This window comes from Oncorhynchus keta, chromosome 32, assembly GCF_023373465.1.
Source record: "Oncorhynchus keta strain PuntledgeMale-10-30-2019 chromosome 32, Oket_V2, whole genome shotgun sequence".
NCBI lineage: Eukaryota > Metazoa > Chordata > Actinopteri > Salmoniformes > Salmonidae > Oncorhynchus > Oncorhynchus keta.
The window spans coordinates 32,384,263-32,409,450 of record NC_068452.1 but is presented as its reverse complement, the minus strand read 5'-3'; the positions used below and the strand labels follow the sequence as shown (position 1 = coordinate 32,409,450).

At 45.7% G+C, this 25,188-nt stretch overlaps 1 protein-coding gene, 1 long non-coding RNA gene and 6 other non-coding genes across 9 annotated transcripts; all 8 read left to right on the top strand.

Moving 5' to 3' along the window:
* Window positions 1–142: 142 nt before the first annotated feature.
* LOC118365652 (60S ribosomal protein L3) lies at window positions 143–24,748 on the top strand. 2 transcript variants are annotated; one of them, XM_052491428.1, is made up of 8 exons: window positions 143–180; window positions 21,677–21,869; window positions 22,147–22,315; window positions 22,728–22,863; window positions 23,127–23,313; window positions 23,495–23,853; window positions 24,154–24,273; window positions 24,621–24,748. In XM_052491428.1, the coding sequence occupies exons 1-8, from the start codon at window positions 178–180 to the stop codon at window positions 24,663–24,665; spliced, it is 1,212 nt and encodes a 403-aa protein (XP_052347388.1). In that variant the 5' UTR covers window positions 143–177; the 3' UTR covers window positions 24,666–24,748. The 2 variants fall into 2 exon arrangements, with proteins under 2 accessions (XP_052347388.1, XP_035603910.2); XM_035748017.2 differs by lacking the exon at window positions 143–180 and adding an exon at window positions 21,000–21,049.
* Window positions 2,072–2,165, top strand: LOC127914558 (small nucleolar RNA U83B). The gene has a single exon (XR_008088886.1). It is a non-coding gene; the product is annotated as a small nucleolar RNA U83B (small nucleolar RNA).
* Window positions 2,480–2,561, top strand: LOC127914559 (small nucleolar RNA U83B). The gene has a single exon (XR_008088887.1). It is a non-coding gene; the product is annotated as a small nucleolar RNA U83B (small nucleolar RNA).
* LOC127914557 (small nucleolar RNA SNORA54) lies at window positions 3,559–3,689 on the top strand. The gene has a single exon (XR_008088885.1). It is a non-coding gene; the product is annotated as a small nucleolar RNA SNORA54 (small nucleolar RNA).
* On the top strand, window positions 6,111–18,341 carry LOC127914525 (uncharacterized). Its single transcript, XR_008088802.1, has 3 exons — window positions 6,111–10,517; window positions 18,098–18,183; window positions 18,293–18,341. It is a non-coding gene; the product is annotated as an uncharacterized LOC127914525 (long non-coding RNA).
* LOC118365827 (small nucleolar RNA U83B) lies at window positions 22,925–23,018 on the top strand. Its single transcript, XR_004821823.1, has one exon. It is a non-coding gene; the product is annotated as a small nucleolar RNA U83B (small nucleolar RNA).
* LOC118365829 (small nucleolar RNA U83B) lies at window positions 23,333–23,414 on the top strand. The gene has a single exon (XR_004821825.2). It is a non-coding gene; the product is annotated as a small nucleolar RNA U83B (small nucleolar RNA).
* Window positions 24,408–24,538, top strand: LOC118365820 (small nucleolar RNA SNORA54). The gene has a single exon (XR_004821816.1). It is a non-coding gene; the product is annotated as a small nucleolar RNA SNORA54 (small nucleolar RNA).
* Window positions 24,749–25,188: the final 440 nt, after the last annotated feature.

The window sequence follows — 25,188 nt, the reverse complement described above, 5'->3', positions numbered from 1 at the left end:
TAGCTGATGCATTTCTGTTACAGTGGAATTCTAGATTTTGAAGCAAGCGTTTGTACAGCAGGAAGGCGGAGCCATGATGCTGGTTGGCGACGTTAATCACGTGATGGGTCACGTCCTTTTATAAATACCAAACATACCCCTTACATAGGCCTCTTTTTCAATCGGCTCTGAGACGAAATGGTGAGTTCGTCTTTCTTATTTGAGACTTGCGGTTTCAATCAGTTTTGCATCTTCTTATACCTTATGTTCCCCCTCTAAGTGAATAGGTAAGATGTGTCATCTGTAATTAATAGTTGTATATTAGACCTTACCATAATAACATGGTCTTAGATTATTACAGAATGAATGTATGAAGTAATCGTTGGCATACTGGTAGTTTAAAATGGCAGATACGCTGAGGCCTAGCATGCTTCGTTACTCAAATACATTTTAAATAGACATTTTGTAACGTTAGTTCATCAAACTGGTTTGAAACTGACAACGTGCTAGTTAAATTTCTACTGTTTTATGACGGGCCTTATGAGGCCTGACCCATTAGCCCGCCCAACAGTAGCTAGTCAAGGTCCTCCGAACCTCTAACGACTACCGTTACACATATTTATTCCAAGACTCTGTTTACATCCTTCAGTTGGGATTTATTTATTTGGGATTTATTTAGTGAGGTTGCATTGAATATGGGTGACGAGTCCCTCAACGGGCGGACAGAATGAACAGGAACAGCACGAGGCCAACCAATGTCGAGTTCTGGAATACTGACTCAAGTGCGTTAATATAGTTTTGTATACCTCATGGACAATGTGCTGAATTGCGTTGTTTTCACAGTCCCACCGTAAATTTTCGGCTCCCCGCCACGGATCCTTGGGCTTCCTGCCCCGTAAGAGGAGCAGACGTCACCGTGGTAAGGTGAAGAGTTTCCCCAAGGATGACCCCAGCAAGCCAGTCCACTTGACTGCCTTCCTTGGCTACAAGGCTGGCATGACTCACATCGTGCGTGAAGTCGACAGACCTGGCTCAAGTGAGTATTTGGCTTCATTCTGTTTTGTTTAATTGACTGGGTGAATATTGCTGTGGGATTTATGAATACATAACCAAGCCATATGAGTTTGTTTTGCATTACTGTTTGTCTTTTTTTCTGCCTGTGATGAGCCCCTCGACGGGCGGACATATTGGGTCTAACCCTTGATGAATGTCGAGCACTGAGCGCAGTCGTTGAGCATTGAACTTATGCAATTTAAGTCTACCTTTTAACTCCTGTATTACTAACCTTCATACCTGACTATTTTCCTACAGAGGTGAACAAGAAGGAAGTGGTTGAGGCTGTGACCATTGTGGAGACTCCTCCCATGGTTGTGGTGGGTGTTGTTGGTTATGTCGAGACCCCCCGTGGCCTGCGTTCCTTCAAGACCATCTTCGCTGAACACATCAGTGATGAGTGCAAGCGTCGCTTCTACAGGAACTGGTGAGTCATTATACACGTGAAAAGAATAGATATTTAAACAAACATTTTGACTATTGGTTGGATAGTGTATAATTACGTTTAAATATGAGCTTTGAAGCATGTTGCTCGACATAAAATATGTGGTGTTTCAGTGAGTGAGTCTTAACATCCGTTGCCCCCCCTGGTGGCAGCTCCGCTCAGGTGCCTCGTGGCCTGATGAGCTCCAGGCTCCTCTGGCTGGTGGAAAGCGCTTCTTAGAAACTGCGTCATGAGCCGAAAACCCTTCTGAAGCTGTAACTGCCCCCTTCGCCCCTGTGAAGGCTGGGCGAGCAGCTGAGTGCAGTGTTCTTCCGCTGGCCCCCTGGGGTTATGAAGGACCTGTGCCAACCCGTGTGCCTCTTCTCCCCTACCCTCCGGTCATGCTGCATGCTCTTAGGTACAAGTCCAAGAAGAAGGCCTTCACAAAGTACTGCAAGAAGTGGCAGGATGACGAGGGCAAGAAGCAGCTGGAGAAGGACTTTGCCTCCATGAAGAAGTACTGCCAGGTCGTCCGCATCATCGCCCACACGCAGGTGAGTTAGCAGGATAGAATACGCTCCCTGCAATGCCACAGTTTTAATCAATCAGATCTCCCTTTGTCTGTGACGAGACCACGGAACACAGCGTCAGGCATGACGTCCGACACGCATGAGGATACATTCCATGCTGCCTTCCTTCTGAGACTATGTCCCCTGGATCACATTTAACCTAATTTTGGGTTGAATACATGGTCTTTGTACTAGCTATACTTGTCCCAGGACTAGCAGGCTCACATGCCTCTCTCCTCCCCATCCAGATGAGGCTGCTGCCCCTGAGGCAGAAGAAGTCCCACTTGATGGAGGTGCAGCTCAATGGAGGCTCTATCTCTGACAAGGTGGACTGGGCCCGTGAGAAGCTGGAGCAGTCTATCCCCATCACCAATGTCTTCACCCAGGATGAGATGATCGACATAATCGGTGTCACAAAGGGTCACGGATACAAAGGTATGTGTCTTAAGGGCTTTGTGTGAGACCACGGAACATTGCGTCAGGCATGGCGTCTGACACGCATGAGGATGCATTCCATGTTGCCTTCTGAGACCACAACCCGCTAATGACTAGTTAACCAAGCTTCAGTTATTCATGCCAAGTTCTCGTTTACTAAACATTGAAATTTCCCCTTTAGGTGTCACCAGCCGTTGGCACACAAAGAAGCTCCCCCGTAAGACCCATCGTGGTCTGCGTAAGGTGGCCTGTATCGGTGCCTGGCATCCCTCCCGTGTGGCCTTCTCCGTGGCCCGCGCTGGTCAGAAGGGCTACCACCACCGCACAGAGATCAACAAGAAGATCTACAAGATCGGCCAGGGCTACCACACCAAGGACGGCAAGCTGGTGAAGAACAACGCCGCCACCGAGTACGATCTGTCCAACAAGAGCATCACCCCTTTGGGTGGCTTTGTCCACTACGGAGAAGTGACCAATGACTTTGTCATGCTGAAGGGCTGCACAATTGGAGTCAAGAAGAGGGTGCTAACCCTGCGTAAGGTGAGGAAAGAACTCCATTTTATGAATGCATATTCCAATGCATTGTCAGTTGGCATTTAGGTACTTGTAAGTTGGCTGAACTGAATAGGTACATATTAAATACTGCTAGTTCCCTTCCTTGGCCGATGAAACTAATGGCCGTGTGCTGGCCCTGTTGCATGTAGAGTTCTGGCGTGTATTGACTTCAGGGCATTTGTTTCATACCAGATGGACAATGTGCTAAATGTTGTTGTCCTGTATGGCCCGTTAAAGGAATGCATCACTAATCTGTATATTTAAACAAATATATGCTCCTTTTTTTCAGTCTCTGTTGGTGCAGTCTAGCCGTCGTGCCACGGAGAAGATCGACCTCAAGTTCATCGACACCACCTCCAAGTTTGGTCACGGCCGCTTCCAGACAGTGGAGGAGAAGAAGGCGTTCATGGTGCGTTCAGTTTCCATGACATTTAATTGTCTCTTCCAATGGCTTCACTCTGTTTCACAAGTCCCCTGGATCAATGTAGTGGACCCACTAGTTCACATACAACCGGCATTGCAGCTCAGTCCCCTATGCCCATAGTGCACTTATCGTAACCTGGTTCACTCTTGGTATGAATTTGGGTTCCATTCAGGTGCTAGATCAAACTTCAGTGAGGCAGGGGAGCGGCATCATTTTTTTGCTGTTCCCTGTTCACTCTCTGGGAACATCACCCCTGGAGCCACAGATAGCGTTGAGGCTGCTTATTAAACTCTATATGCATTGCCACTGACCACTTGTCCTTTTGTCTACAGGGACCACTCAAGAAGGACCGCATTGCCAAGGAAGAGACTGCCTAAATGTCGTCCTCTAGCTCTGTCTAGTGGTATGAGTCCTCATGCTGCACTGCGGAGTTGTTTAATAATAAAACAAGTGAAAAGCCCTTTTTCGTTTCTTATGATATGCATAATCTCACACTTTAATCTGAGGCCTACGTGGGCCCAGCAAATTGAGATCTTGTATTTGGGTTGATGCAGGGATTTGTTCAACAAAAAATGAATTGCTTATTTGCTAAATGTGTCTTGGTCAATTTGTGTCTTGATAAGTAGGACAGTTGACAGCCCAGCAGCCTTAGGGGGAAAATTTGACTAGTTTCTTTGTCACAAAGTTGTGTAGCTACTGTTTGTACCACCTATTGTTTGACACTGGTGTACGAGGACTCTGGACAGATGCACACAACTGACCTACCCCTTAAGACTTGCTTTCGATGAGTCCCTCTAAATCACATTTCTGTGAATTTAGTCAAGTAATGCAGTTTAAAATTGAGGTGATTGTTCACTTTTTATACGGTCCATTTTGGCCGTGCGTATTGCCTGTTGATGATCAGCCCTCAAACTTGTCATGGCTCATGAAATAAGCTGACTTATAAAGCACTGCTTGCCTGTAGTTCACTGTAGTGGTTGCCCAACTTGAGGGAGCTGAAGGATGATGGTTCATTCGGGCAGTACTGGTGGCCTTGTACCGCTGCCTGTCAGCTGCAGATGACAGCTTGGTGAATAATAAACAGCTGTGATTAATTAGTACAGTTCAAAAGGCTAATAGATGGCCTGTGAATCGCATGGCTGCCTGCATAGTTGCACTGCAAGATGTGCGCATTGTATAAATGCTCTGCTAAAATCATTTGTGTGTAATGGGACTTTGGTCAGGGTAACATCCTGGCACTTATTCCATTAACACTGAGAAGGTGACTGGACTATTGTGATATGGCACGCTGTCTGGATTTTCAAGGGATAGAACACTACAGTCCAGAGTGCACTGATCAGGATGATAGTATGTCTAGATAAATTCCTTGTCAGATTTAGACCATTTTGCGTGAAGGTATACAGCCACGTCTTTCTAAATGCAAGTCATTTTCCATTTAGATAACTGGCTATACAAAGTGTACAGAACATTTCTATTGAGTTGCACACCCTTTTGCCCTCAATAGCCTCAATTTGTTGGGTCGGGAATGTTTCCTCTTGTGGCAACTTTGGCACAATGTCACTGGTGGAACGGGTGTTGTATGTGGAGGATGAGGGCTGCAGTAGATACCCCGGATAGGGGGGATTGAGGCCTAAGACTGTTTTATAATAAGCATCAATCAGTGGGTCTTGTGCTGGCCGAATGGTAAACATCTAGCCGCCCGAGAGCACCCTTACCTGCCAATCTATAAATGACGTCTCTAATCTAGCTGGGGTAGGATGGTCATCAGAGTCAGGGTTAGTTTGGCAGCTGAGGTGAAAGAGGAGTGATTACGATAGAAGAAACCAAGTCTAGATTTAACCTACATACATACACCTGCAGCTTTGCTATGTGCTGAGAGGACAGTGCACCGTCCTTGGGGTACTTCCTTGGTGACAGGCAGTGGCTGAGAGCAGAGATTCTGACTTCATACACTGCCCTCTTTGAGAGCGGTAGTTAGCAAACCAGGCCAGAGACACCAATAGTCCTTAGCCGGACCACAAGAATGGAATGGTCTACCGTATCAAAAGTTTGGCCAAGTCAATAAAAATAGCACAATGTTGCTTAGAATCAAGGGCAATGGTGACACACCCATAACCTGAGCGGAAGCCAGATTGCATACTCGAGAGAATACTATAAACATCAAAGCCAGTCAGTTGATTATTGACAGGTTTATCCAACAGTTGGCTGGAAGTCCATTGGGTGGTGGACCATTTTTGATACACACAGGAAACTGTTGAACATGTAAAAACCCAGCAGCATTGCAGTTCTTGACACAAATTGTTGCGCCTGGCACATACTACCATACCCTGTTCAAAGGCACTTAAATATTTTGTCGTGCCCGTTCACTATCTGAATGGCACACATACACAATTCTTGTCTCAAGGCTTAAAAATCATTCTTTAATTATTTCACAAGTTACATCAATAAGGGAACATAGCTTTCACCTGGTCAGTCTGTCATGGTAAGAACAGGTGTTCCTAATGTTTTGTACACTGTGTATGTCCATGTGTTCTACCCATATTTGGCTTCAGTACAGAGCTCACCTAGCTCTGTACAGCAATTAAGCCTTCCACTCAAGTGCTTTCACCTCCACTTCAGCAGGTAATGAGGAGGACCCTGAGGGCCTCGCACTCCATTTAGACGTCCCTCACGTCTCCCGCTACACATCTCTGCATAATACAGTATTCTGCACCCTTTGCAAAAAAATTGATTTTCAGAAGGATTTTCAAGGTCCTTATTTCCTATTAACTTAAAGATGTCCTCCAGTGATTTTTAAACTTTTCCTGTTAAGGTGATATCCCAAGTATAAAGACAGTAAAGTACACACAGTAAAGGGTAAACAAATATGTTTGGATTAAAATAGTGTTTTTTAGACAGAACTGCAAACTACCAGGAGGAGGGCATTCAAGGAGTTGGTTTGATGGAAAGTCTATTGGCTCGAGGAACAATAGAAGAGCAATGGAGAACAACCCCACTTGTGCAGTTTCAGACATACCCGGACCACCTATTGAGTTGTGCCTTTTGTTAAATAAATCAGGTGTTCAATGAGGTGAGAATGAGACTGGAGTGCTACTTTAAGTCTTTGGAGCATTGTTCACACAATAGCACATTTCAGTTTTTCAAAACTTTCCCCAACGGAAGCATTTCTCGTCGTTGAGGTCCAAGGAGGGGAAACAAATCCCAAAGAATGTGATATGAACATGATGCATCCACTGAAAGAAGTGATACAGTGTCTGGAGGGAGAGTCATGGAGATGGCCTGTGTTGCGTAATAATTGTAGTATGATCTAAAATAAAGACGCGCGACAATGAGGTTCTAGCTCCAGTCTGTTTATTAACCTAACCCTCGCATGTCCTACATAGGTACGGATACCCCCAAGGGACATCCTACTACATCTTCCCCTCTCCCAGAACTCAACATGCATGCAATTTGGAAACCAGTGTTATTCTCTAACATGCTACTTCCCATCCTGAAACAGTATGAAAGTATTAAATCACACAGTATGAACATTAACTTAGGTACAATCTCTTTTTGCTGGGTATGGTCCCCAGCAGTATGTTTTCTCTTCACATATATAGTCTTTCAGCCACACTGGTGGCTTCACATCCCTTTTTGGGTGCGCTTGTGGCTCTGTGAGCATTCTCTCTCCTTCACCCTCTTTTTGTGCATTTTCTGTGGCCTCAGTCTGTGTGGCTGGTAGATCTGGAAGAGCTCTGAGGTGTGTTTTGTTCCTTCGTACCTCTTCTGAGCCTGTGTCCATCACATAGGAGCGTGGGGCATCCGCTTTCCTCAGCACCATTGCTGGCGTCTTTGAGTTTGTAATCCACTCCCGTTGACCTTCGGTCAACTCTGGCCTCTCTTTAGCACGGTGTCTCCGATTAAAGTCTCCAGTTTGCGTTTGTTTCAGATGTTTGTCCCTCTCAGCGAAGGCCTTCCTGTTAGGCCATCAGGGTTTAAGCTGAGCCGGCGAGACAGGCAATGGGGAACGCAGCCTCCTGCCCATCAGGAGCTCAGCAGGTGACGGCCCATGATGCAGTGGTGTAACTCTGTAAGCTAACAGAACCGTGTATGGATCCTTGTTCTTTTTCAGCAGTCCCTTGACTGTTTTCACAGCTCTCTCTGCCTCACCATTACTCTGTGCATGGTAGGGGCTACTGGTCACATGTATGAAGTCATATTCTGCGGCAAAAGCAGAAAAGGAGCTCGCAGAGAACTGGGGACCGTTATCTGTAACCAGGACCTCAGCGAAACCCTTGCCTGGAAAAAAATAGACTTTAATCCATTGATAACACCAGCTGATGTGGTTATGGGTGTCTTTGCTATTTCAATGTATCTTGAGTAGTAATCTACCACTAGCAGATAAGTGTCATTTTTCCAATAGAACATATCTGCCCCTACCTTTTGCCATGGCCGTTTTGGCAGCTCCGTTGCCATCATTGGCTCCGGATGACAAGGTTGACATTTTGTACAGACCTCACAATGGGCCACTAGCTTGGCAATCTGAGTACTCAGACCAAGCCACCACACTGACTGTTGAGCCCTCAGTCTGCATTTGGTTATCCCCATGTGTCCATCATGCACTCTGTCTAGCATTTCTGGTTGTAGAGTCTCTGGGATAACTATCTGTTGTCCTTTCATGAGAAGGTCTCCATTACAGTGGAAGTCACTTTGGTGCACCCAATAGGGCTTCAGCAGCTAAGGTAGTTCCTCCTGCCTGGGCCATCCCTTTTTGCACTGCTGCACTATCTGTTGGCAGATGTGGTCTCGTTGTTGCTCCTCTGCAATCTGCTGCAGTTTGGTCTGAGATGCAGGTAGACTGTCCCTTATTGCATTAATGGACACCTGTACCTCACCCTCTAGACATGGCTCCTCCTCTGATAATGGACGTTTAATTGGGGCCCTGGAGAGTGCATCTGCTGTGATCAGTGCCTTCCCTGGCACATACACCATCTTGTAGGTGAACCTCAGTAATCTGAGGCGGAAGCGCAGAACTCTGGGAGGCAAGTCGTCCAGTGCTTTTGTCCCTAACAGAGCCAACAGTGGTTTGTGGTCAGTCTCTGCTGTAAACTGCAGGCCAATAAGCTATTGGCTGAGCCTTTCACATGCCCATGTGATAGCTAACACCTCCTCCACTTGAGCATATCTTTGCTCTGTGTCGGATAAGCTTCGGGAGATGTATGCTATTGGACATCCACTCCATGTTGTCCTGCATCTGTGTGAGGACCGCCCCTAGCCCAAAGGATGATGCATCTGTGTGAGGACCGCCCCTAGCCCAAAGGATGATGCATCTGTGTGAGGACCGCCCCTAGCCCAAAGGATGATGCATCTGTGTGAGGACCGCCCCTAGCCCAAAGGATGATGCATCTGCTGATACTTTTGTCTTAGCGTGGGGACGGTACTGGGCCAGCACTCTCTGTGAGGCCAGATCTCCTTTGATTTTGTCAAACGCCACCTGTTGCATGTGACCCCATGACCAGTCATTCTCTTTGGCTAGTAAGTCTCTGAGGTTTGGTTGTATCTGAGAACTGTGGGAGGAACTTACCCACATATGTGGCCATGCCTAAGAAGTTCCTGACTTCAGCCACATTCTGGGGTCTGGGCATATCTGTGATGGCGCTGATCTTCTCGGGGCCTTCTCTATTCCAGCTGCACTGATTTTGTGTCCCAAGAACAAGTCCTCTGATTGTGCAAAAGTGCATTTTTCATTGAGTGTCAGGCCAGTCTCCTGGAGTCGGGTCAGAACTGCTGTGAGCTTTACATCATGTTCTGCTCTGTCCCTTCCGCACACAAGCACATCGTCCGCATGGACTATGACGCCACTCAGCCCCTCCAACAGCTGGGACATGCGTCTTTGGAAATGCTCAGGACCGGAAGCGATTCCAAATGGCAAAACATTAAAACAGTACCGGCCAAACGGTGTTATAAACGTTGTGAGCTCCCTACTCTCTGATGACAGCTGTGTCTGCCAGAAACCTGAGCGGGCATCCAGCTTTGTGAAGGCTTGTGAGCCACCCAACTGAGCCAGTGACTGCTCCACTGATGGTAAGATGTGTCTCTCTCTGCAGAGTGCCTCATTCAATTTAGTCATGTCCACACAGATCCTTATGTCCCCATTGGCTTTTGGGACCACCACCATCCCTGCACACCAGTCTGTGGGACTCTCTATTTTAGACACCGCCCCAATGTCTTCCATCCTCCCCAACTCTTCCTTTACTCTGGCCAATAAAGGGATAGGCACCCGGCGGGGGGTGGTAAGGGCATAGGGGACAGCATCCTCTTTCAGGCGGATTTTGTGGTCACCTTATATCCTTCCTAGACCAGAAAACACTTTTGCAAATTTCTTTTTGAAAACCTCACCTGGGTCCTCCAGTTCGCTCACTCTCTCAATGAGTTGCAATGCTTCAATTGCTGGCAGCCCCAGCAACGGTCTGGCTAGAGAGTCAATGACGAAGACAGGCTGGATGGCACTTTTGTCTTTACTCTCCAGTTTAATCACCAAGTGCCCTACCACTAGTAAAATGTTATTACTGGGCCCGTACAGTTTTTTGTTTGTAGAGAGCAAAGGGCCATCTCTGCTATAGCTATACAGCCTAGTTGGTATTGCTGTTACTGCTGCCCCAGTGTCTAGTTTAAATGACACAACCTCCCCATTGAGTTTAATGTCTGAATGCCCGCCAGTATTGTTTCCCTTTACTTCTCCCAGAAAGATGCTGTCCTGCTGTACCTCCTCTGAAGCCTCATGCATTTGCTTTAATTGACAGACAGCTGAAAAGTGTCCTCTCCTGTGACATTTCCTGCATTCCGTATCATTTGCTGGGCAGTCTTTCCCACATTTGCGACAAATATTTGAACTAGCTACTGGTGCTGTCTGTGATTGTTTTCTCCACGTCTGTCTCTGTTCTGTGTTCCCCTCCGTTTTTTTTTTTTTTTAGCTCTGTATGAAAATGCATGTATTTCCTCACTCTCTTCGTTCTGCAAGGAGCTGCTGTCGCGCTGTATCGTCTGCTGTCTTTTTACTGTGTCTCTCTGCCTAACCTGGTTTACAGCTTTGGACAAGGTAAGCTGGGAATCCAACTGTAACTTTTCAGAAAGTGATATATTTCTTATTCCGACAACAATCCGATCTCGGATCAGCTCTTCCCTGTTCTGCTAGTTTGTGAACAGCTGTGATAAAACTGTTGGTGGTTTCACCCTGCTCCTTCCTGTATGCGCATATTAAACCTAGCTCTCTCAAAAATAATGTTGGGTCTCCCTACAAAATGCGTTTCAAAACAGTCTTTAACGGCAATGTAGTTACGTTTCTCTTCCTCGGTCAACGTTGAAGCATTTAATATATCCTCGGCTTCATCACCCATAGAGTAGATCAGTGTATTAACTTGAAATGCCTCATTTTTCACGTTTAAGCCTGATGCTACTCTGTACCTTTCAAAGCGCCTGATCCATTTAGGCCAGTTTTGAATGTCCATACAAACAACATTCTCCGGGGGACTAATGTGAAATCCGTCAGCAGTTGAACTTGGAGTCGCAAACCCTGAAATCCCGCCAGCTTCTTCCTCTTACAACATGTTGATTAGCAGTAACTATGAGGATTCTGTGTTATGCACTATAGCCCGTTACCATATATGTGAATTAATATTATCTGCTGTTGGCCTGTGTGGATGTATGTATGTGTTTTGCAACATAGCTGACTTGAAACATTATTAACAGTTTCAGGGCCATGGGCCTTTCTCATGATGGAAAAATACAGAATAACATGAAGACAGGAACTGTGCAATGAGTTTGGGGGGGAGGCACATTCAGAACGTAGTGTTGCGAGAACAAACGGTCTTTTGTTAGATAACAGGAGCCAGGTGCGAGATAACCCGTACGGTATCGAGCATGAGCGCATAGATATTCTTCACAGCAACAGTTACATCTATCTACTGAAGCGCTTAGGGGGCTGGGACCGGCCTCTGCGCCAACAATCAACGATAGGCTGGGTGAGTCTAAACCACGCCCAGTCTCTACTCTGACAGGCCGGCTCGGAAGCAGGGTATTTTTATTATATCTTTGTCAAGAACAAGTCAGTTCTCTGTTTGCCCTGCGAGGTGGGACAGAGAGCCCGTATATACGAAAATTGCATTTACCACTTATTGCTTAGCTAATAAAAAATACATAGTATACAGTCTGTGACTCATTGACATATTTATCCTGATACCAGATTCGAATTGACGCAAATCTAACATAACTTAGTCCTTGCTCGTTAGCTAGCAAAATAATGATATGCGCTGTTTTATCTCCAACACTGTGCCCTCCCTGCTTTGAAACAGCCTGAATGTATGATTTACTTGGTACCTCTTTCACGTTTATGTGAATTTTAAAACCACTTCTGACACCATGTAGTATGATCTAAAATAAAGACGCGCGACAATGAGGTTCTAGCTCCAGTCTGTTTATTAACCTAACCCTCGCATGTCCTACAAGGGACATCCTACTACAATAATAACCTCCAGAGGCACTGACCCTCACTGCAGCGCAAGCACAGATACGTCCAGTCCCAACACCTACAGCACTCTTATACACAATATCACTTCTTTCTCCAAATCTGCCAGTAACACTGTAAAATACAGAACTAATTACTCCCTGCCTTTCTAATGGAGGTGAGGTCAACTGTTCAGGTAATGGCCTCTTTCTGGAAGAATCTCTCCATCTGCTCTGAAGTACCTTCTTAGGGCTTTATGAAATATGAAACAGCACATTTCTGCCTCTGCTATAATTTAGTTTTTTACCACTTTTTCTACCCAATTTCATGGTATCCAATTGGTACAGTGGCATGTGAAATTATTCATCCCCTTAGCATTTTTCCTATTTTGTTGCCTTAAAATATGGAATTAAAATTGATTTTTTTTTGTGGGTTTATATTCATTTCATTTACACAACATGCCTACCACTTTGACGATGCAAAGTATTTTTTATTGTGAAACAAACAAGAAATAAGATAAAAAAACAGAAATCTTGAGCAGGCATAACTATTCACCCCCCACCCAAAGGCAATACTTTGTAGAGCCACCTTTTGCAGCAATTACAGCTGCAAGTCTCTTGGGGTATGTCTCTATAAGCTTGGCACATCTAGCCACTGGGATTTTTGCTCATTCTTCAAGGTAAAACTGCTCCAGCTCCTTCAAGTTGGATGGGTTCCGCTGGTGTATAGCAATCTTTAAGTCATACCACAGATTCTCAATTGGATTGAGGTCTGGGCTTTGACTAGGCCATTCCAAGACATTTACATGTTTCCCCTTAAACCACTCAAGTGTTGCATTAGCAGTATGCTTAGGGTCATTGTCCTGCTGGAAGGTGAACCTCCGTCCCAATCTCAATTCTCTGGAAGACTGAAACCAGAATGCCAAGAATGTCCCTGTATTTAGCACTATCCATCATTCCTTCAATTCTGACCAGTTTCCCAGTCCCTGCCGATGAAAAACATGATATTCTTGGGGTGATTAGAGGTGTTGCGTTTGCGCCAGACATAGCATTTTCCTTGATGGCCAAAAAGCTAAATGTTAGTCTCATCTGACCAGAGTACCTTCTTCCATATGTTTGGGGAGTCTCCACATGTCTTTTGGCGAACACCAAACATGTTTGCTTATTTTTTTCTTTAAGCAATGGATTTTTTCTGGCCACTCTTTCGTAAAGCCCAACTCTGTGGAGTTTACGGCTTAAAGTGGTCCTATGGACAGATACTCCACTCTCCTCTGTGGAGTTTTGCAGCTCTTTCAGGGTTACATTTGGTCTCTTGGTTGCCTCTCTGACTAATACCCTCCTTGCCTTGGCAGGTTTGTTGTGGTGCCATATTATTTCAATTTTTTAATAATGGATTTAATGGCGCTCTGTGGGATGTTCAAAGTTTCTGATATTTTTTTATAACTCAACCCTGATCTGTACCTCTCCAGAACCTTGTCCCTGACCTGTTTGGAGAGGTCCTTGGTCTTCATGGTGCCGCTTCCTTGGTGGTGCCCCTCGCTTAGTGGTGTTGCAGATTCTGGGGCCTTTCAGAACTGTTGTTATATACTGAAATAATGTGACGCTTAGATTGCACACAGGTGGACTTTATTTAACTAATTATGTAACTTCTGAAGGTAATTGGTTGCACCGGATCTTATTTAGGGGCCTCATAGGGGGTGAATACATATGCACGCACCACTTTTCCGTTTGAAATTCTTTTGAATTTTTTAAGTCATTTTTTTCATTTCACTTCACCAATTTTGAGTATTTTGTGTATGTCCATGAACATTTTGTGTATGTCCATGTACATGAAATCCAGATAAAAATCCAGGTTGTAATGCAACAAAATAGGAAAAACACCAAGGGGGTGAATACTTTTGCAAGGCACTGGATCTTGTCTCATTGTTGCAACTCCTGTACGGACTCGGGAGAGGCGAAGGTCGAGAGCTGTGTGTCTTCTGAAACACAAACCAACCACACCACACTGCTTCTTGACACAATGCCCACTTAACCCAGAAGCCAGCCACACCAATGTGTCAGAAGAAACACTGCATGTGCACCTGGTGACCGTGTCAGCGTGCACTGCACCCAGCCCACCACAGGAGTCACTAGTGTGTGAAGGGACAAGGACATCCCTGCCAGCCAAACCCTCCCCTAACCCGGACGACGCTGGGCCAATTGTGTGCCGCCCCATGGGTCTCCCAGTTGCGGCTGGCTGTGACAGAACCTGGACTCGAACCCAAAATCTCTAGTGGCACAGCTAGCACTGTGATGCAGTGCCTTAGACCACTCGGGAGGCCCTGGAGAAGATCGACCTTAAGTTCATCGACACCACCTCCAAGTTTGGCCACAGCCGTTACCAGTGGAGGAAAAGAAGGAGTTCATGGTGCATTTTAGTCTAATGTCTCTTTACTTTCAACATTTAGAGGCAGTGGGTCACAAATTATACAATCCCTTATGGGGACCAGAAGGACTGACTGGGGACTTTGACAAGCTTAGTGACAAACGCAATGTGGACATGATGAGAGACTATTTCACTGCTGCTATTTGATCAATGTTGTATTATTATCTTTAAGATATTCACAATCGAATAATAGTGCCAGGGAGTTCCTTGTAAGCCCAGTTCTGACAAAAAGGTAAGATTTGATGATGGCTTTCAGAGGACAGCTGTAATGAGAATACCTAAGGCCTTAGCTTGCCAGAATAGACTGCAGCTTCAATGCACCCCTGCACTGTGGCATCAGTATTCCAAGCCTGTTCCCATGGACACAGCTTTCCTTTATTCCCCAAGCTTATAGGAAGGAGCAGGAGTGCCCTTCCTCCCTGCATGAAGTACTGCCTCTCACCACCAGAGTGCAGGATGGGTAGGACATCATGGCCCATTTCCTCCACTGCCTTAAAAAAAGTGGTTTTACTGTTTATTTATGAGGAACCCGTTTCTTTTCTGCTACTGTTTCTTCATGAGGAACCTGTTTCTTTTCTACTACTGTTTCTTCATGAGGAACCTGTTTCTTTTCTACTACTGTTTATTCATGAGGAACCTGTTTCTTTTCTGCTACTGTTTCTTCATGAGGAACCTGTTTCTTTTCTGCTACTGATTTTTCACGAGGAACCTATATTTTTCTCTCTCTCTCTCTCTCTCTCTCTCTCTCTCTCTCTCTCGGTGGCCTGTTTGTTGGGGATGAGAGGCGAGTCTTCAGGTGACGTGCCTGACGGTCCCATAGGGTGCTCTGTCCCAGAACACTAGCTGCTAAAGTCAGACAAAGGTCATTGTTGATTTGATGCGAGGTTATGTAACCTTGGAGACTGCTGTACTTAGACACAAAGACAGCCCAGAGAAGAGTATGGTCTCTTAATATTCCCAGCCAGAAGGAGACAATATGTTCCTCCGGCTTCACAACACACACACACACACACACACACACACACACACACACACACACACACACACACACACACACACACACACACACACACACACACACACACACACACACACACACACACAGCACTGGGAGGGAGAGAGAGATAAGGGAATGGAAGGGTAGAGGGAGACACTCTCAGAGTGAGAGGCTAATTTCTTGCATGCTAAAATGCAGATATTGACACACAGTACGAGAGGGGAGAAACAGCGAAAGGGAGGGTAGAGAGAGTAAATCACACACACACAATTAGAGTGTGAGAAATCTCTCCCTCCTCTGGCTCTATTTCAGATATGACACTTTGTAACCTTCAGCGACAGAGCATAGGAAATCCAGCCTATGATGCGAGCCGTGTAGCCGGAGCCTTGCTCTCCTCTCACTGCGGTGGGTGCTGAGAGTTAACCCTCCATGACGTCCCCATGGAATGTCCAGCTCTGTTAGCCTGCCAAGAAAGGACTTGACTCTTCAAGGGCACGTCTAGCCACTCCAGACTTGAACTCTCCACTGTCAGGATGGGGAGACGGGGATAGAGGGATGAAGAGAGGATGGCTGTTGAAGCCACAGAGAATCCAGTGGTAAGGAGCTCATTAGGAGTGTGGCCCACAAATGCATCTTCCCCCGCAGTGAGATGGGACTCTTGTATGGACGGACACCATCGCCACACTGTCAATTAGATTTCAGTGATGTCAACAGCACTTCCCTCCTTTCATCACATATCCTGCATTCTAAGACAGAGAGAGATAAATAGAGAGGGAGGGATGAGGAGGGAAGGAGAGAAAGAGGGAGAGAGATGTTCTGCATTCATGAGAAAGCAAGCTAAAACAACAGAAGAGAGAGAGAACATAGAGAGACAGACAGAGAGAGAGCGAGAGGAAGAGGAAAGAGATGAGAAAGTAGAGGAGAGGGGGCATATAAGCGGGAAGAGGCATGGTGATAGCAAGAACAAAACAAAGTGTAAGTCAATGGGGAAGACGGGTTGGCGAAGGGAGGAGATAGTATGTGAGTGTGTAAGTCACAGAGGGACAGATAATGAGAGATTGTGCAGGAGAGGCAAATTAAGGACAAGTATGTTAGCCAGACAAGATGGAGGAAGTGAGAGAGGGAGGGACAGAGACAGAGATGGAAGAGAGAGGGAGAACGTCCATTCCCAAAACATAAAAAACTGCCAAGTGTGTGTGTGGCTAGTAGGACTCAATGTAGCTTCATGGTAATGTCAGTATCTCCTCTCCTCCACTTAGGGTTTTATGTAATCCAGCCTTGTAAAATGGCTGCTCTTTATGAATTCTAAATAAAAATTCCTATACTGTACATAAAAAAGCCTTATTCATTCAGAGTGCTTCGTGGACACATCCTTAGACACATTTATGGACAGAGGCTTTTGTCAGTGAACTCAGATAATACAGTGAATCAAGATCTCAGCACTTTGTCTAATAGAAACAGTTTGGGGTCTTTTTCTTTTCCCCATGAACCTGCTGAACCTTTAATTTGAATAGAGTTGGAGCCCAAAAAGATTGCAGATGGCTCATTGCTCCCACACTGCACAGAGATCACAAAGTTAGTGCTAGTAGTAAAATACAATAATAAAAAGGGACTCTGCTGTCCGAGCATCAGGGGGAAACTGGTTCCACCATTAGAGTAATGGGACAGAGAAGGGCTTTGACTGGCCTGTGTGGGAGCTGATCCCACACTCTTCATGAGTCATGCTGGACAGAGAGACCACTATATTACTCCGTCTTCATGAGCCATGCTGGACAGAGAGATCACTATATTACTCCCTCTTCATGAGCCATGCTGGACAGAGACCACTATATTACTCCCTCTTCATGAGCCATGCTGGACAGAGAAACCACTATATTACTCCCTCTTCATGAGACATGCTGGACAGAGTGACCACTATATTACTCCCTGTTCATGAGCCATGCTGGATAGAGAGACCACTATATTACTCTCTCTTCATGAGCCATGCTGGACAGAGACCACTATATTACTCTCTCTTCATGAGCCATGCTGGACAGAGAGACCACTATATTACTCCCTCTTCATGAGCCATGCTGGACAGAGACCACTATATTACTCCCTCTTCATGAGTCATGCTGGACAGAGACCACTATATTACTCTCTCTTCATGAGCCATGCTGGATAGAGAGACCACTATATTACTCCCTCTTCATGAGCCATTCTGGATAGAGACCACTATATTACTACTCCCTCTTCATGAGCCATGCTGGATAGAGACCACTATATTACTACTCCCTCTTCATGAGCCATGCTGGATAGAGAGACCACTATATTACTCCCTCTTCATGAGCCCTGCAGGATAGAGAGACCACTATATTACTCCCTCTTCATGAGCCATGCTGGATAGAGAGACCACTATACAGTATCAACAGTACCACCCCATACATACCTTATACATTGGGCAACATTTATAGCCATCTGAGGGGACCTTGCAGCAGGTGTTTCCCTCCTTACACACCTCTCTGCCTGGGCAATCATCAGCAGAGACCTGGACCAGCAGAGACCTGGGCCAGCAGAGACCCGGGCCAGACTATTGATAATTGATAACAGGTGGACCCCCTGGTTAAAGCCTGTTTTTAGTGTTTCACCTGTCTAGTTATATAACGTACTGCTGATCAATAGATCAGGGGGTAAGTTATGTTGATTTCACTGGGTATTGCTGTTGATTTCACTGGCTATTGCTTATAGAGAGTGTGTCTATTGTCTTCTGTCCCAGGTTGCTGCCATCATGACTCTACCTTTTGACGTGGTGAAGACACGAAGACAGATCCAACTGGGAGAGATAGAGACACTGGGAGATGTGTAATTACAGGGTCTTATGTACCCATATGGCCATTCACGTCTGAAATTGTCTCTCTGATAGAACGTAGGATTGCCCACTAAATATCTGTCTTTCTCCCCTTCCTCCTAGTCCCTGTGAAGAATCCAGTGGCGTGCCGTGGGCCTGGGGCCTGGGCCTTCAGTGAGGTCCTACACAGTCCCACCCGAATTAATCCACCTCTTATTTCCATCATTATGATGCCATGGCTCTAGACACTATACATTTAGAAAGAAACGCAGTATAAAACCAGGCGTTGCCTCACCTTGAAATTGACATTTTTATTCATAGAATTGCAGGGGAAGAGTACAATACCCTTTCATTGTGCAGCTCCCGTTGCCCTGCGCGCTTGTTCGTTGAGCTGTAGATCCACTCGGGTGTCCCCAAAAGTTTTCAAAAGCACCATTGCTTGTAAGTGTCCAGCCGTGTCTCATTGCTGCCTTGGTTAGACAACTCAAGTTTGCAAAGCCAGTGTGGCTCCAAACACCAAATCTATCACTTGCAAATAATAGGCATTCCCAGCAGTACAGTTTGCAGTGCTTCTCGGAGCCTGTGAGCCATTGATAGCGCTCGTAGTTGGAACTTTGAAAGTGGCGAACGAACCCCTTTCCCGCCTGTGACAGGCTTTGTAGCGTCGGGTGACCTCTCCTGACAATGTCTAACTTTTCTTGAAAAGTTTGTCTTGAGAATGGCGTTATAATTATAACCTCGACCAAATCGATATCTTCTCCTCCTTCTGCCATTGTGGGTTAAAAAAAACAGCTTAGTAGTACGCAAGTTAATTAGTTTATCAAATTCAGTTTCCTAGTTCTGAGGTTTGCATATACCTGCCCATATAGGACCTGCCTCTCAATATTGGTTATCCAATCAAAAGACGTGCACGCACTATGCCTGCTAGCTGGCTCCTGTGAAACACTGGAGCCAGCCAGCAGGCGTACAATAGCCAACTCTAAAGCTGATTGGTTGACACTAAATTTAAATTTCCATTCACTTTAAACTACAAGCGCCCGCACTGTTGATTCTGAAGGCCTGAGGGCAGATTTTAGACCCCTGGCAAACACATGATGGCAAATATGATTGGATAAAAGATCTAACATAAAGACCAGCCCTCCAAATCTCAACCTGAGGCTGGAAGCAGTGCAACCAAGAGGAAAGAGGGCTCTGACGGCCCACCACTGGAAGAATCCCACATCCACATGGCATATCATGAGGGGAATTTTGGCTGAATCGGGATACAGGGGGCTCTTTGCAGGTAAGTCCAAAGGATATATAAAAAGTATATATTTGCAATGCCTGAAGCGCTGTTATAGTAAGCAGTCTGAATGGAGGACTAAATCAGGTAAATTGTATATCTTTATCCCCCTCAGGTTTCCTACCCAGGGTGATCAAAGTTGCCCCAGCCTGTGCTGTCATGATCAGCAGCTATGAGTTTGGGAAGATCTTCTTCCAGAAGATAAACCTTGACCGAGAGCAACAGGCCTGCTGAGGGGCTGTGTGTGTGGAGAAGCAGGGTTGGCTACCTTCTTCTGTGGCAGAATGGGAAGAGACTGCCAATGCATGCTCACATGCATGCTCACATGCACGCTGACATGCACGCTGTGCAAGACTGCTCCTGGTTAAGACTTTGCACCTAGAAACCTGAGCTTCAAATCACCCTGGAGGAGTCTCTGTCTCTCAATTCAGACAAAGTTGAGGAATGGGCTTTTTTTTGCTGTTTTCTAGCCCTTTCTATTGGCCCACAGGGAGGCTACTCCTACAACTGTAAATACTGTCATAAGTGTATCCATGAATGTGTCCATTAGTTAAATTCAGAACTGTGGGGGAACGGCCCTGTGACCTAAGGCTTATTCAGACTTTAGCATGCTTTCCTTGCACACTAAAAGTGTTCATCTTTGCTAGTACAGCCCCCTGCTGTTCATACCTGGGAGAACACTTCTAACAACAACCCTAAAATAAACTGCATGCAAAGTAATCCATTCAATCAAGACCTTCCCTTCAGCTACTAGCCCAGACCAAATGCAAGGCTGAGCTGAGATGAGTGGATATTCTTAATGTAGCATTCTCTCATATTGATTTGTCATCTGACCAATGGTAGCTTACTATTCAATGTCCATTTTTGTGATGGGAATAAATACCATGTAGGTGGGTTACCATGGCTCATTCCCCTAGGATGAGAACTGGGTTTTATGAGTTAATTTGGTACATGTTATTCAATCAACTGAAATACTTCAGACAAAACAGTTGGCAAATTGACTATGCTATCTAAAAGGGGTTGACATACTTTTTATTTATATTTTTACATGATTGAATGTGTGCAGGTTTTCTGTTGATCCATTTCAGACCTGGGCAGACCTGGGCTCAATATAGTTTTTTTGAAGAACGTTCATTAGATTTTTTTTCAGCATTTCAGAAAGATCTGGAGTTCTACTAACTAGGCTACTGGACTGAACTGAGTTGTTGCCTTGATCTTCAATTTGTGTGTTTATTATTTCTTGTGTACCTTACATGGATGTATAGAATGTTTTATATGCTCTGACTGGTTTTACTGTTTTTTTATTTATTTTTATTTCACCTTTATTTAACCAGGTAGGCTAGTTGAGAACAAGTTGAGATGGACAGTTGTAAAATAAAAAAGGTGTTGCACCAATCAAGAGCTTTTGCCCTATCTATTAGCTGATGCATTTCTGTTACAGTGGAATTCTAGATTTTGAAGCAAGCGTTTGTACAGCAGGAAGGCGGAGCCATGATGCTGGTTGGCGACGTTAATCACGTGATGGGTCACGTCCTTGTATAAATACCAAACATACCCCTTACATAGGCCTCTTTTTCAATCGGCTCTGAGACAAAATGGTGAGTTCGTCTTTCTTATTTGAGACTTGCGTTTTCAATCCGTTTTGCATCTTAAACCTTATGTTCCCCCTCTAAGTAAATAGGTAAGATGTGTCATCTGTAATTAATAGTTGTATGTTAGACCTTACCATAATAACATGTTCTTAGATTATTACAGAATGAATGTATGAAGTAATCGTTGGCATACTGGTAACTTAAAATGGCTGATACACTTGAGGCCTAGCATGCTTCGTTACTCAAAGACATTTTGTAACGTTAGTTCATCAAACTGGTTTGAAACTGACAACGTGCAAGTTAAATTTCTACTGTTTTATAACGGGCCTTATGAGGCCTGACCCATTAGCCCGCCCAACAGTAGCTAGTCAAGGTCCTCCGAACCTCTAACGACTACCGTTACACATATTTATTCCAAGACTCTGTTTACATCCTTCAGTTGGGATTTATTTAATTTGGATTTATTTAGTGAGGTTGCATTGAATATGGGTGACGAGTCCCTCGACGGGCGGACAGAATGAACAGGAACAGCACGAGGCCAACCAATGTCGAGTTCTGGAATACTGACTCAAGTGCGTTAATATAGTTTTGTATACCTCATGGACAATGTGCTGAATTGCGTTGTTTTCACAGTCCCACCGTAAATTTTCGGCTCCCCGCCACGGATCCTTGGGCTTCCTGCCCCGTAAGAGGAGCAGACGTCACCGTGGTAAGGTGAAGAGTTTCCCCAAGGATGACCCCAGCAAGCCAGTCCACTTGACTGCCTTCCTTGGCTACAAGGCTGGCATGACTCACATCGTGCGTGAAGTCGACAGACCTGGCTCAAGTGAGTATTTGGCTTCATTCTGTTTTGTTTAATTGACTGGGTGAATATTGCTGTGGGATTTATGAATACATAACCAAGCCATATTAGTTTTGGTCTTGCATTACTGTTTGTCTTTTTTTCTGCCTGTGATGAGCCCCTCGACGGGCGGACATATTGGGTCTAACCCTTGATGAATGTCGAGCACTGAGCGCAGTCGTTGAGCATTGAACTTATGCAATGTAAGTCTACCGTAGAACTCCTGTATTACTAACCTTAATACCTGACTATTTTCCTACAGAGGTGAACAAGAAGGAAGTGGTTGAGGCTGTGACCATTGTGGAGACTCCTCCCATGGTTGTGGTGGGTGTTGTTGGTTATGTCGAGACCCCCCGTGGCCTGCGTTCCTTCAAGACCATCTTCGCTGAACACATCAGTGATGAGTGCAAGCGTCGCTTCTACAGGAACTGGTGAGTCATTATACACGTGAAAAGAATAGGTATTTAAACAAACATTTTGACTATTGGTTGGATAGTGTATAATTACGTTTAAATATGAGCTTTGAAGCATGTTGCTCGACATAAAATATGTGGTGTTTCAGTGAGTGAGTCTTAACATCCGGTGCCCCCCCTGGTGGCAGCTCCGCTCAGGTGCCTCGTGGCCTGATGAGCTCCAGGCTCCTCTGGCCGGTGGAAAGCGCTTAGAAACTGCGTCATGAGCCGAAAACCCTTCTGAAGCTGTAACTGCCCCCTTCGCCCCTGTGAAGGCTGGGCGAGCAGCTGAGTGCAGTGTTCTTCCGCTGGCCCCCTGGGGTTATGAAGGACCTGTGCCAACCCGTGTGCCTCTTCTCCCCTACCCTCCGGTCATGCTGCATGCTCTCAGGTATAAGTCCAAGAAGAAGGCCTTCACAAAGTACTGCAAGAAGTGGCAGGATGACGAGGGCAAGAAGCAGCTGGAGAAGGACTTTGCCTCCATGAAGAAGTACTGCCAGGTCGTCCGCATCATCGCCCACACGCAGGTGAGTTAGCAGGATAGAATACGCTCCCTGCAATGCCACAGTTTTAATCAATCAGATCTCCCTTTGTCTGTGACGAGACCACGGAACACAGCGTCAGGCATGACGTCCGACACGCATGAGGATACATTCCATGCTGCCTTCCTTCTGAGACTATGTCCCCTGGATCACATTTAACCTAATTTTGGTTTGAATACATGGTGTTTGTACTAGCTATACTTGTCCCAGGACTAGCAGGCTCACATGCCTCTCTCCTCCCCATCCAGATGAGGCTGCTGCCCCTGAGGCAGAAGAAGTCCCACTTGATGGAGGTGCAGCTCAATGGAGGCTCTATCTCTGACAAGGTGGACTGGGCCCGTGAGAAGCTGGAGCAGTCTATCCCCATCACCAATGTCTTCACCCAGGATGAGATGATCGACATAATCGGTGTCACAAAGGGTCACGGATACAAAGGTATGTGTCTTAAGGGCTTTGTGTGAGACCACGGAACATTGCGTCAGGCATGGCGTCTGACACGCATGAGGATGCATTCCATGTTGCCTTCTGAGACCACAACCCGCTAATGACTAGTTAACCAAGCTTCAGTTATTCATGCCAAGTTCTCGTTTACTAAACATTGAAATTTCCCCTTTAGGTGTCACCAGCCGTTGGCACACAAAGAAGCTCCCCCGTAAGACCCATCGTGGTCTGCGTAAGGTGGCCTGTATCGGTGCCTGGCATCCCTCCCGTGTGGCCTTCTCCGTGGCCCGCGCTGGTCAGAAGGGCTACCACCACCGCACAGAGATCAACAAGAAGATCTACAAGATCGGCCAGGGCTACCACACCAAGGACGGCAAGCTGGTGAAGAACAACGCCGCCACCGAGTACGATCTGTCCAACAAGAGCATCACCCCTTTGGGTGGCTTTGTCCACTACGGAGAAGTGACCAATGACTTTGTCATGCTGAAGGGCTGCACAATTGGAGTCAAGAAGAGGGTGCTAACCCTGCGTAAGGTGAGGAAAGAACTCCATTTTATGAATGCATATTCCAATGCATTGTCAGTTGGCATTTAGGTACTTGTAAGTTGGCTGAACTGAATAGGTACATATTAAATACGGCTAGTTCCCTTCCTTGGCCGATGAAACTAATGGCCGTGTGCTGGCCCTGTTGCATGTAGAGTTCTGGCGTGTATTGACTTCAGGGCATTTGTTTCATACCAGATGGACAATGTGCTAAATGTTGTCCTGTATGGCCCGTTAAAGGGATGCATCACTAATCTGTATATTTAAACAAATATATGCTCCTTTTTTCAGTCTCTGTTGGTGCAGTCTAGCCGTCGTGCCACGGAGAAGATCGACCTCAAGTTCATCGACACCACCTCCAAGTTTGGTCACGGCCGCTTCCAGACAGTGGAGGAGAAGAAGGCGTTCATGGTGCGTTCAGTTTCCATGACATTTAATTGTCTCTTCCAATGGCTTCACTCTGTTTCACAAGTCCCCTGGATCAATGTAGTGGACCCACTAGTTCACATACAACCGGCATTGCAGCTCAGTCCCCTATGCCCATAGTGCACTTATCGTAACCTGGTTCACTCTTGGTATGAATTTGGGTTCCATTCAGGTGCTAGATCAAACTTCAGTGAGGCAGGGGAGCGGCATCATTTTTTTGCTGTTCCCTGTTCACTCTCTGGGAACATCACCCCTGGAGCCACAGATAGCGTTGAGGCTGCTTATTAAACTCTATATGCATTGCCACTGACCACTTGTCCTTTTGTCTACAGGGACCACTCAAGAAGGACCGCATTGCCAAGGAAGAGACTGCCTAAATGTCGTCCTCTAGCTCTGTCTAGTGGTATGAGTCCTCATGCTGCACTGCGGAGTTGTTTAATAATAAAACAAGTGAAAAGCCCTTTCTCGTTTCTTATGATATGCATAATCTCACACTTTAATCTGAGGCCTACGTGGGCCCAGCAAATTGAGATCTTGTATTTGGGTCAATGCATGAATTTGTTCCACAAATGAATGCTTATTTGGTAAATGTGGCTTGATCAATTTGAGTCTTTAAGTAGGACAGTTGACAGCCCAGCAGCCTTCGGGGAATTTGACTAGATTCTTTTTTACGTCGGTAGTGTAGCAACTGCCACCTATTGTCAAGTTGCTATACAGTTTAAAATTGAGGCGATTGTTCACTATTTTTATACGGTCCATTTTGGCCGTGCGTATTGCCTGTTGACGATCAGCCCTCAAACTTGTCACGGTCGACATGGCTTATGGTTGACTTCAAAAGCACTGCTTGCCTGTAGTTCAGTGTAGCAGTTGCCTACCTTGCGGGATCTGAAGGATGCATTC